Source organism: Phodopus roborovskii, unplaced genomic scaffold (assembly GCF_943737965.1).
Source record: "Phodopus roborovskii unplaced genomic scaffold, PHOROB, whole genome shotgun sequence".
NCBI classification, from domain to species: Eukaryota; Metazoa; Chordata; class Mammalia; order Rodentia; family Cricetidae; genus Phodopus; species Phodopus roborovskii.
The window spans coordinates 18,055,726-18,067,811 of NW_026126585.1; the positions used below are offsets into that span (position 1 = coordinate 18,055,726).

The 12,086-nt window shown below is 52.4% G+C and overlaps 1 protein-coding gene across 3 annotated transcripts; it reads left to right on the forward strand.

Moving 5' to 3' along the window:
- The first annotated feature begins 110 nt into the window (after positions 1–110).
- Ptpn7 (protein tyrosine phosphatase non-receptor type 7) lies at positions 111–11,888 on the forward strand. 3 transcript variants are annotated; one of them, XM_051204085.1, is made up of 10 exons: positions 111–239; positions 1,219–1,395; positions 1,869–2,052; positions 2,261–2,345; positions 3,477–3,553; positions 4,834–4,971; positions 5,275–5,385; positions 6,267–6,421; positions 8,699–8,812; positions 10,259–11,888. In XM_051204085.1, exons 2-10 carry the CDS (start codon positions 1,271–1,273, stop codon positions 10,350–10,352), a joined length of 1,083 nt encoding a protein of 360 aa, XP_051060042.1. In that variant the 5' UTR covers positions 111–239; positions 1,219–1,270; the 3' UTR covers positions 10,353–11,888. The 3 variants fall into 3 exon arrangements, with proteins under 3 accessions (XP_051060042.1, XP_051060040.1, XP_051060041.1); XM_051204083.1 differs by having other exon boundaries at positions 197–239; positions 1,270–1,395; XM_051204084.1 differs by lacking the exon at positions 111–239 and having other exon boundaries at positions 918–1,395; positions 2,264–2,345.
- Positions 11,889–12,086: the final 198 nt, after the last annotated feature.

Consider the following 12,086-nt stretch of genomic DNA (forward strand, 5'->3'; position numbering starts at 1 on the left):
CTCCGCACCCGGCATGGGTGGCACCACCGGGCTTGCTCTCCGAGGGCACAGGGAGGGTGCGCCCGACCCCTGGTGGCAGCTGCGGCGGGCGCTGCCGCGGGAGGGCAGCTGGGTGTGCGTGGGTGGAAGCCAGGAGGGGCGGAGGGAGGAAGCTGGCTTCCTGAAGCCTCTCAGTCCTCAAAGATAGACGGACTGACAGACAGCTGGCAAGAGGCAGCCTGGGGGACACAGCTGCTTCAGTGAGTACTTGAAGTGGGCACAGGCATACTCCCGACCCTGGGGTGGGGAAGCCTTGGAAACAGGAGGGCGTCTCCGAGGATGGAGGGAAGGATCAGGAGTTTGGGTTACCATGTCTGGCCAGGCATGAGTGGTGGCGGATTTGGTGTCCCTGTGGCTGGAAGGCAGAGGTAGCCACACAGAATGCCTGGAGAGAGGGGGAAAGGCCTGTTCCTGTCTTGAGGGAGTGCTGTCCACAGCACACCTGCATGGGCCCTCTGCTCCAGGCCTCTGTCCCTGTAGCTTAGCAGCTCGAATGCCACCACCACGGCACCTGTGACTTAGCTCTGGGAGGTAGGGACTGCCCCCCAAAGGAGATGCCTTCGTCACCCACCTCCAGCTGTACCCTCACCATGCGCTGGTGCTCTAAGGCTTGGTGAGGCCATTTCCTGTGACGGTTACCGAGGCGGGAGACTGGGGGATGGGAAGGAGGAGGAAGGAAACACCCCTAGCCTACCGCCCTGGATAGAGACCCCAGAAGCCACAAGTGATCTTAGAGTAGAGCTGCCAGCAATTAGGAAACGACCCTAGCAGAAGTGTGGCCTGCCTGGGCCCCCAACTGGTCCTAATGCTACTAGAGGCCTCAGTTTCTCAGTCTGAAAAAGCCCGCTGAGAGAGCTGTGAGTTTCTCCCTTCAGTGTGGCCGGCCGTCTGTTGTTCTCATTTGGACCCCAGCTTGGAGCCCTGTGGAGTTGGGTACCCTCTCTCTTCCTCCTTCCGGATTATTTCCTGTCTTCACCCATACCTACCCTCTCTATCCCCCTCCTCTTCTAACCCCAGATTGTCCCCTGTCCTGCATCCCAACAAAGAGCCCCTGCACTTACAGGATAAAACGTTAGGCCTCCAGTAAAAACCAAGAGGGTGGCTGGCCTGGGCTTAGGAGCCTCCTTCTAGCCAGTGAGGCAGGCCAGAGGCCAGCAAAGGCAGGACCTTGTCTTTCAGGAAGGCCTCATGGCTGAGTGAGCCTTCCTTGAGCCCAGCAATCTACCCCAGCATGGTCCAGACCTGTGAGGGGTGCTCCCGACCGCCACAGCCACCGACCTTGTCTTTGGGGGCAGCCATGACCCAACCTCCACCCACCAAAGCTCCAGCCAAGAAGCATGCGCTGCTGCAGGAGAGGTGAGGTGGCTCACGGAGAGGGTCTTCCTAGCCCTGGGCTGCTTTCTTTCCCTTCCTCATCCCCAGCCTTCCAGTTCTAACAGCAGAGCCCTCGAGAGCTGGAAGGAAAACTAGCAATGCTCGCTTGCATGTTGCTTGCCCTTGTTCCATGTCATCCCTGGGCCTGCTCCCTCCCAAAGTCTCAAATTGTGACGAGCAATCTCTGGGACAAGCCCAGGGGCCTTCACGGCACTGGGTCAGAGCCTCCCTCTGCGCCAGCTCGAGTGTCGAGGGGTAGGCAACATGAAAAGACGTTAAGAGCTGCAGCCTACTCTGTTCTATCTGATTAAAGGAAAGAGAACGTCATGAGGGCCTGACCCCTGAGTGCCCTGGGCCTCTAGGTCAAGAGAAAGGCGAATTGTGGCCTCAGACAAGCTCTGAGACAAGCCACTGACACGGGATGTTCACCGGGCACTGGATGGCTTTGCTTGCAGGAGGGGCTCCAGCGTGGCTCTGATGCTGGATGTGCGGTCTCTGGGTGCTGTGGAACCCATCTGCTCAGTGAACACACCCAGGGAGGTCACTCTACACTTTCTGCGCACAGCCGGACGCCCGCTTACACGCTGGGGTCTGCAGCACCAGCCACCCAGCCCCAAGCAGCTAGAGGAGGAGTTCTTGGTAAGAAGTCGGGGTCCCCATCGTGTCACTTTACCCTTGCATATGTCAGGCCAGCGTGGATTCCTGGGGACTCTCTTCTCGTTGTGGTCCTTAGGGAAGAACTCCAGGGATCAGGAGGGAGGGCAGTCCCCATCCTTGCTCTGTGTGCAGGGGGACAAAGGGAGGGTGGGAAGGGGGTCAGATATTAACTCACTTACTCCCCCACCAGAAGATCCCCTCAAACTTTGTCAACCCTGAAGACCTAGATATCCCTGGCCATGCCTCCAAGGACCGATACAAGACCATCTTGCCAAGTAAGGACCGCAGTGGGGGTGAAGGGGTAGCGTCCTTGGGGTGAAGAACTTTGAAGCCAGGCATAGAGGGACATGCCTATAATAACCCTAGCACTTGGAGGTACAAGTAAAGGATCAGGAATTCAAGGCCAGTCTTCGATACATAGGAAGTTCTAGGCTAGCGTGGTTTATGTGAGATCTTGGCAAAAATAAATAAAATTAAAATTAAAATACAAAAAAAAAAAAAAAAAAAAACTCACCTCATCCAAGGAGGAACAACGATGCTTGAGACATCATCTTTCAACAGAGAAATACTAACACCACCCTGGCAGATAGGAGATAGACAGCGACTACAAGATAGCATTTGCAGAAGTTTACTGTGGGCCTGTGTGGTAGGGGTGAATTCACATAGACAGACCCAGGCCTCGCCACCTCCTGCTTTTCAGGCTTGAGTCCTACAGGGGCTTCCAGAACTGTGGTCTGAATTCAGCCCAGCACATGGGCCCTGCCCTGGGCTGAGCCTCCATGCTTGCTCACTGCCTGCTTGAATAGACCAAAGCTCTGAGAACACTCGTCAAAGTGAGTCTGTTAGCCTCTGGCCTTGGCCTAATTATTGCAAGCTCTGCCACCGCCCAAGATGGGAAGGCAGTTCCTTCATCCCTCATCCGGTTTGATTGGGGAAAGACCCACACCTTTGGAGAGAGAGGCCAGTGTCCCGTGTCCCTGGTTTCTGAGTGATATCTTAGACAATGTATTCATCTGAAGCTTGCATTCACAATCAGAAGAAAGTTTTCCCTCTGCAGAATCTCTTCCCATTCCTAACAGTCCCCTCCCATTTTATCCCCTTGCTGATCCCCAAGGCTAAAATATGACAATATCCCAATTGGTCTCTGCAGCTCTGTGGTCTGTCCTATACAGCATCATTCAATTAATATTTCCTCTTTGACTGTATCCCTTTCCTGCCCAATAACCTTGTGGATCCCTATCATCACGAAATACTATATTTTATGAAACATGGGTCTATAAAATAATTCAGTTGAAGGCCTGCAATTCACAAAGCATGGTAAGCAGTGTGAGGGTACTCTCCCTCTGACTCTGCCAGAGTCTGTATCTGTTGGCACCCTCTGACCTTCGTTGATCTCCACTTCCTAGATCCTCAGAGCCGTGTCTGTCTTGGCCGGGCACAGAGCCAGGAAGATGGGGGCTACATCAATGCCAACTACATCCGAGTGAGTCTGGCTGCTGCAGCCGGTGGGGGCAGACTGTTTTTAAAGATGAAAATGCCACATGACGCCGTCCAGGGGCCTGCGTTTCGCTCCTTGGTCTCTTCCTATCTCTGCCAGGCTGAGGGGGTGGGGAGAGAGGACACTCTGGACCACCCCCAAAGCAACCTAGAAAAGGCGTTAAAATTTCCAAACCACTGCGGCTGGGGAGACGGCTCAGCAGTTAAGAGCACCGGCTGCTCTTCCAGAGGACCCGGGCTCAGTTCCCAGCACCCACACGGTGGCTCACAGCTGTCTGTAACTCCAGTTCCAGGGGATCGGATTCCCCATACAGATACACTTGCTGGCAAAACACCAATGTATACAAAATAAAACTAATTTAAAAAGATTTCCAAACCACCTTAACCTTGGCTGTTATCCTATTCATGACAACCCTCTAAACACGGCAAAAAGTTGACATGGCTGAACCTAGTCAACTACTTTCTTCAAGGCTGGGTGTCTCTTAAAACCTGCACAAAGCCAGCACAAGTGTGAATCCATGTCCCTGTCATCTCCCGTCCCGTACTCATTCCCTCCCCGACACCCCCCCCAACCCTGTACCAAGTAGTAACTCCTTTGTAGAGACAGATTGATGTCCAGCTAATTGCACCCTCAAAGCAAGACACCACCTAGCCCGGTGTGGCCTGTGATGTGAAAGCAGTGCCCCCTGGTGGCCAAATGTGATAGGACAGCAAGGGTCTGTCAGCCAGGAAACAGTAGACAGGTGGGTCCTCTGCTTGGCAGCAGGAAGCAGACACACAGGGAGTGCATGGATGCTGGAAGGATGATGGGAGGGTTAGGATGATAGAACAGGGGAGAACATGTTAGGGAGAGTATGCTGGGTTTTGGTGCCAAATATATAAAAGTGATTCGTGGAATGTGAAACGTTCGATTACAAATATTGAGGACTATCATACCTCGTACCAGAAGAAAGCAACAGAGGACGGGTAAACACGCGTACGGCACCTGTGAGAGACAGCCAATATACTTTGTTGAGTTTAATTCACGCTGTGTTATGAGGCAATTGCTAGGCCCAGTCTATAGGTCGGGAAACGGAGTCTCACAGCGAGGAAACAGGCCGGGATCTGACCCAGGTGTTGCTCATTGGGGCTCCCGTGTCTTCCGCCAACATGTGGCCTGGGGGGGGGTGTGTCTGTGTGCTCCCGTCCCCTGGCTTTAGCCTGACCCCAGCACCTGTGGAGTGTGAATTCACACCATCTCTGTCCTTCCATGCTTTGTCTCCCCAGGGCTATGATGGACAGGAGAAGGTCTACATTGCCACCCAGGGCCCCATGCCAAACACTGTCGCAGACTTCTGGGAGATGGTGTGGCAAGAGGAAGTGGGTGTCATTGTCATGCTCACCCAGCTCCGAGAGGGCAAAGAGGTAGGAGGCAGGGTCACCCAGAAAGGGTTGTACCCTGCCTTCCCACAGCACCCAAGCAGAGCACACCGGAAGCCTCGGTGGCCACTGACGACAAGGCCCAGGACTCATCTCCGGGAAAGACTCTTGAGACCCAAACGCGGGTGGGATGACACTATAAAGTTGAAGCGTGGGAGAGCCAGACTCCAGGCACTGGCCCGGGCCATGACGTGAGATAGAAAGAAACACTAGGGCCTCTCTCTGCTGCCCTAGCCTTGCCCCACCAACGGACCTTCCCACTTTGACTCCCAGATCCCTCCCTTCTAGAAATGTGTGCATTACTGGCCCACAGAAGAGGAAACTTATGGGCCCTTCCAGATCCGCATCCAGGAGATGAAAGAACACCCCGAATATACTGTGAGGTGGCTTACCATCCAGGTACCATCCCCTGAAACCGACCAACGGGAGGTTTGGGCCACTCTAGCATCTCTGGAGCTCTGGAACTCCGGCTTCACTAAGGACCAAGTTTACAAATCTAAGCCTTGCTCCTACACTTAAAAGAGATGCCATAAAAGAAAAAGAAACGGGTACAACCCTCCAGGGCACCTCTAATTTAATGGGGATGCACCCAAAAGAAAAAAGCGAACAAATATGGACCGTCAGGAAGCACCCTCTCCCCGTGCTACATATCCAGACTATGGGAGAGAGGATAGACCCAGGAGAATGCTGGAAGAGTGAGGAGACATCAAAAGAGATACGCCAACACGCGTGGATGTACTGTAAAAATGCTTTCTAGGCACCAGAGAGATTGTTCAGTGGGTAAAGGTGCTTGCTGCCAAGCCTGAACCTGAGTTCGATCCCTGGGGCCCACATAGTGGGAGGAGGGAACTGACTGGAAGGACACATAGCAAGACTCCCATCTAGAGCGAAGGGAAGGAGGGAAGAAGAGAGAGAGGGAGGGAGGCAGGAAGAGCTTTCTGTTGCTATACACATTCTTACAGTTTCAAATTACTTTTGTGTCAATTCATTGTTTCCCAAGCATCCTGCTTACTAGAGAAGAATATGAGATCAACATACTTACCCATGCTTGTGTGATAGAGGCAAAGCCAAGACTTGGGCCTGGGTCTTTCTCTCTCACAAAACGCTCCCCTTCCGTGAATTTTGGAGTGGGTCGGGTAGAATAGCAAAGCAGAAGGAGAATCAGTTTTGCCCGTCTGAGTCTAGCCAGCTGGTACTCACCGGCCGACACCAGGAGTAGGCAGCAGCCACGCCCGCATCTGGGTTCTCTCGCCTTATTCTCTCGTTTTCTCCTGTCCCAGCACCAAGAGGAATGCCGCTCAGTGAAACACATACTCTTCTCCGCTTGGCCGGACCACCAGACTCCGGAATCGGCTGGGCCTCTGCTGCGCCTGGTGGCTGAGGTGGAGAGCCCAGAGACAGCGGCCACCTCTGGGCCTATCGTGGTCCACTGCAGGTAGGGCGTCCCTAGCCTCAGCCTAGAACCAGTGCTGCCTTCCCTGCCCATTAGGACTCACGTGGGGAGGTGTCCACACCAGACAGACCCAACCCTTGCCTGGACAGGAATGTCCAATCCAAGAGATTCTGTGTTATTACCTCTTTTCTACCAAGCCCTGCCTTGTGGGACATTTCTATCGGGTAGAGAAGAGATAGACATGGCCTCCACTGTTAGGAAGCTCACAGGCTCATTGGACCCTGTTTTGTTTGCTTGGGATCTTCTAGTGGTTGGGGTTTTTGCTTTGTTTTGTTTTCTTTTCAGTTTAGATTTTGTTGTTGTTGTTTGGTTGGTTGGAATTGTTTTTTTGAGACAGGGTTTCTCTGTAACTTTGGAGCCTGTCCCGGAACTCTGTAAATCAGGCTGGCCTGGAACGCACAGGGATCCACCTGCCTCTGTCTCGAGTGCTGGGCTTAAAGGCTTGCGCCAGCACTACACAGCTGTTTTTGGTTTTGTTAGATTTGTTGTTTGTGCTCAGCTCCGAGCGTTAATTTTAAATGGTTAAGTCTGGGGTGTTGGATTCAATTCCCAGCATCAACAAAAAATAAAACAAACTAGCAAATCTAGGTGTCTCTGCCAATTCCACAAGGTCCCTTCGTTAGGTCCTTCCCACCTTCAAGACTGGTTTCCTACCAGTGTCTGCACATATGCGCTCCAGCCTTGCCCTCTGACCCTGCTCCTGGCAAGTGTATTTTTCAGTTTACTCCCTGGGCATAGGCTTTCGAGTTCAAAGCCACTCTGAACTGCATAGGGAGTTCAAGGCCAGCCTGGGCTACATGATACCATGTTGAGAAGGGAAAGGAAGGGAGAAGGAGGAGGAAAAAGGAAGAGGCAAGAAAGTACAAGAAGGAGTGTCTGAACCCATGCAGAGGTGGGGTGGGGTGGGGGTCACTGGTGAGTCCTGTGAGAAACACGTGTGAGGCCTAGCTAAGGGGCAGAGAAATCAAGAAAGGGGTGTGAGGGAAGAGAAAAAGAATTCTCAAGGTGATAGGGCCAAGAAGAAGACATCAGAAGAGGATGGGGGCCCCAGAGCATCTGTGGAAGCTGGCCTGAAGCTGGGAGGAGCTGTGGCCAGACAAGGGGTACTCAGGGGACAGCCAGTGCACAGGCAGGCACTGTCCGTTAGACGGCTCAGACCATAAACACAGACGCAGTCATCAAAGTGTGCACTGCAATAGGGCGTGTCGGTGCACCCACAGCTGAGCATCCTCCAGGTTGCGGCAGTGAGGCTGCTACTTAACGGTCCGTCTGGGCTACCTGGCTAGATCCCGCTATTGAGGTGCCTCCGTGGGTAAAGCGCCTGCAGCCAAGCCTGGCAGCCTGGGTTCCATCTCTGGGCTCTACATGGCCTAAGGAGAGAAGTGATTCATGAAGGTTGCCTTCTAACCTTCACACATGCACCATGGCACACATGTACACATGCACACACTCACCACACACAAAGTGAATAAAGAATGTTCTTTAAAAACCTGGGTAAAGGACAGACATGGCCTTTAATCCCAGCACTTGGGAAGCAGGGGCAGGCAGATATCTGTGCGTTTGAGGCCAGCGTGTTCTAACCAGCGAGTAGGGAGTCTGGGCTATATAGTAAGTTCCAGGCAGCCCTGGGCTACCTCAAGGAAACCAAACTAAACCCTGGGTATGGGGATGTACACATATAATCCCCACATTTAAGACGTGGAGGTTTGGTTGGATCAGGAGTCCAAGGCCAGCCTGGACTACATAGCAAGTTCCAAGCCAGCAGGGCTCATGAGCCTCTATCTGAAAAAAAAAAATCAATTTTTAAAGTTCATAGAGCCAGTCATAGCGGTACACACCTTTAATCCCAGTGCCCAGAAAGCAGATAGATGCAGGTTGATCTCTGTGAGTTCAAGGCCAACCTGGTCTACATAGTGAATCGCAGGACAGCCAGGGCTACACAGTGAGGTCCTGTTTAAAAAGACAAGAATTAATTACTTACAGTCTGTAGGAAGCAGAAGGCAAGCCATGCGCTGGGCTGGGCCTAGAATGAAGCTAATAAGGCTCACAAACCTGTGTAGGATGGTCTGTTATCTGCCTCCCTCAGGGACGCCGTGGATGCTGAAGTTGGAGGTTTGAGGACTCCGCTCCACCAATAGTAAACTTCAGCCCCATTTCTTTGCTCATTGTTCCACGTCTACCCCCACCCTTCCGTGCTCACCTGTCTCCCTGTTGCCTGTGCTCCTGTGACATGCCGGTCTTCTCTCTGGTTATGTCCAGTGCAGGGATTGGCCGGACAGGCTGCTTCATTGCCACCCGCATCGGCTGCCAGCAGCTGAAGGCCCGAGGGGAAGTAGACATTCTGGGCATCGTGTGCCAATTGCGCCTAGACAGGTGGGTCCATAGGAAGCAGGGGCAGCCATGTTAATTGGCAGTGACGTTGGTGGTTCGGAGGTACTGGGCACATCACCTTCAGGCCCTCCTAGAAGCAAGCAGGGAACCCGTTTTATTTTAAAAGCTTCCTATTTTGCCAATAACTAAGCCTGCATGCATGAAAGATCATATGAATAGCCAGGTGTTGGTGGCTCATGCCTTTTAATCCTAGTACTCGGGAGGCAGAGGCAGGCAGATGTCTGTGAGTTCGAGGCCAGCCTGGTCTATAGAGCAAGTTCCAGGACAGGCTCCAAAACAATACCCTGTCTTGGAAAACCAAAAAAAAAAAAAAAAAAAAAAAAAAAAAAAAAAAGAGGAAGGAAGGAAGAAAGAAAGGAAAGACCATCTGAAATGTTAACTTGGGAACCTGGAGTTAAACATGTCACCCTGAATTTTCCCTCAATGCCCCCCAAATTCTCTCCTCGGGGTAAAGCTAGGAACAAGACACAGTCATGGAGAGGTAGATACTGCATGTCTGTAATCCCAGCGCTCAGGAAGCTGAGGCAGGTGGAAGGGAGTTCAATGTGGGCTCCACAGGGTGACTCTTGTTGATTTCCTTTCTAAAAAGATACAACTTGTTCTAGATACAAAGTAGCTAAGATGCTCGCTGGGTTTAGAGGAGGATAAGCAGGTGTGTGTGAGCCACTAGCTGTCGCCATAATTCTGTAGTCTTGAGTCAAGTTTTCTACACATTCATGGGTAGGCTGGAGCTCACTGTGTAGACTAGCCTGGCCTCGAACCCACAGAGAGCTATCTGCCTGCCTTGGTCTCCCAAGTGCTGGCATTAAAGGTATGTGCCACTGCACTTAGTAGCTCCATTTTTATCTAGGGAGGTAATGTCTATTCCCCTAACTGGCAGAAGAAATGGGTTTACTTATCTGAGTGTTCTAGAAATTGGACCTGCTGTACACATGTGGGGTTAACTTTTTTTATTTATTTTATGTGCATTTGTGTGAAGGTGTCAGATTCCCTGGGACTGGAGTTACAGACAGTTGTGAGCTGCCATGTGGGTGCTGGGAATTGAACCCGGGTCCTCTGGAAGAGCAGCCAATACCCTTAACCACTGAGCCGTCTCCCCAGCCCTGGGTTAACGGTTTTTATTAACAAGTGGAGAACTTGAGCATGGGAACAGAACACATTCTTGACCCAAACTGACAAATCAGGTCTGATTTTGCTCAAAATCTGGATGGATAAGGGACAGAGCATCCCGATGATGGGGTACTGCCCCCTGCACCTCCCTCCTGGGGGGCTGCCCTGGGAGGGGCAGTAAAGAGGAAGTGGGAAGGGTGAGTATGTGGGGAGGAGAGAGTCAGGGCTTCTGCAGCAGGAGCATGGGAGGGAATGCTTAACCGCAGGCAGCCACAGGGCAGGTGCCCATTCTTCCTCACCCTGTGCTTCTGCTTACAGAGGAGGCATGATCCAGACTGCAGAGCAGTACCAATTCCTGCACCAAACACTGGCCCTGTATGCCGCCCAGCTGACCCAGGAGCCCAGCCCCTGACCCCTGGCCCTCCACCAGTCCAGGGCCCAACCTCCCCTCAGGCCTGGGACGGTGGATCTGGGGAAGTGGACTGTGTGCTCTGGGGCTGTTTCTTCACATCCTGGAAAGGGAGCCCCAGTGGTGAGAATACTAATAGCCCCAGGGAATTATCCCAGCAAACAACAGGGGCCAGGCCACAGGGGCCCTGCCTCCTCCAGCGGCCCCCAGTGGACTACAGCGCAACTTCTGGTGGCTCTGAATTTACAGATAGGAGCTGCTACTTGGAATGAATGGAGAAAGAAGCTGGGTTGCTGGTGTCCCCTCTCTGTGGCCTTTTTTTCCTTGTTGGTGACACAAAGAGTCCGTCCTTGGCTACCGTCATAGAAGCAAACAGAATGTTCCTGAAAGCCATTCCAGATGTGGTGCCGCTCCTGGGGCTTCTGAGACAGTCACTGCAGTGTACCTCTTCCATTAAGGCCTTGGCCCCACACAGGCCAAATGCAAGAACAGAGCAAAGTCTTGTCTAACCTTGGCGAAATCCTCTGCATCCCGCATAGACTGCTGCTGCCCATCCACCTGGGAGTGCTAGGTGACCCCCTCAGAAGAAAACAAGGACCCTGCCTCTACACATGTCACAAAAGGAGATGCAGAGGAAGCCAGTCTAGCAGCTGAGATGGCTGGAAGAGCCCAGGTGTGATGATGCATACCTGTCATCCCAGGAGCAGAAGTTTGAGGCTGCCTAGGTCTACATTTTGAGTTCTGGGCCAGCCAGAACTACATAGCAAGACCTCTTAAATTAAAAAAAAAAAAAAATCACTCTTGAGCTCCCTGGAAGAGGTAATGTATGGGGACCATTCAGAGATCAGGAGGGTTCCTGCTGCCTCTATGACTCTATGACTTCCTGCCATCTGCTCCCCAGCCACTCTCCAGGGAAGTTCGGCACACTCTGCTTTGCTGGCATGACTTTACAGCATTCCCTGGGTACCCATGAAGTACCAAAGAAAGAGGAGAGAAGGAGAAACGAAGGGCTGTGTCTGCTTCTGGAAAACCAGCCTGCCCATCCTTCCTGGGCCTGTATTTATTTGCAGAGCACACCTGGATAGCTTAGCTGGCTCCAGAAACAGGCTGGGCTGTCACACTGCATGCAGCACAGGGCTAAGACCGAGCCTCAGGCTTCATCTATCTCAGGGACGGCACAATTTTCAGAACCTATCTCAGGGTTGAACTATATACACCAGAAAGTCAGACAAACCCTGAGTCGTCCTTGATCCCATTTGGGCTGACTGTGGGGACGGAGGTGAGACACCATTCCTGCTGTCTGAGCCTCAGCTCCTGGATGTGCTGTGGCTGGCATAAGTCCTCTGTGAAAACCACAAGGAGCTCGGTCCTGGTGAGTGCTCTTTTGCTTCGTGGCATCTCTCTGAAGGACACACAAAGCTGCTGGGCCTGGTGGCACAAGCCTGTGATCCGCACTTGGAAAGTGGGGGCAGGAGAATCAAGAGCTCTGAACTAGCCTTGGCTGTATGAAACCCTGCCTAAAAAACAAAGAGACAAAAAGAAACTAAAACAAACAAAAACAAAAAAGTAGTATGATGCTGAGGTTACAATTCTTAATGGTCTGCCTCACCTTACCTGGGCACTCCACTCTAGCCTTGGGGTGATGGCACTTGGATTTCCACATTCCGAAGCTCCCTGGAAGCTCTGTGCTACCCCCACAATAGCTTCTAAAGTACCCGATGCTGCCATGAGCTCAGA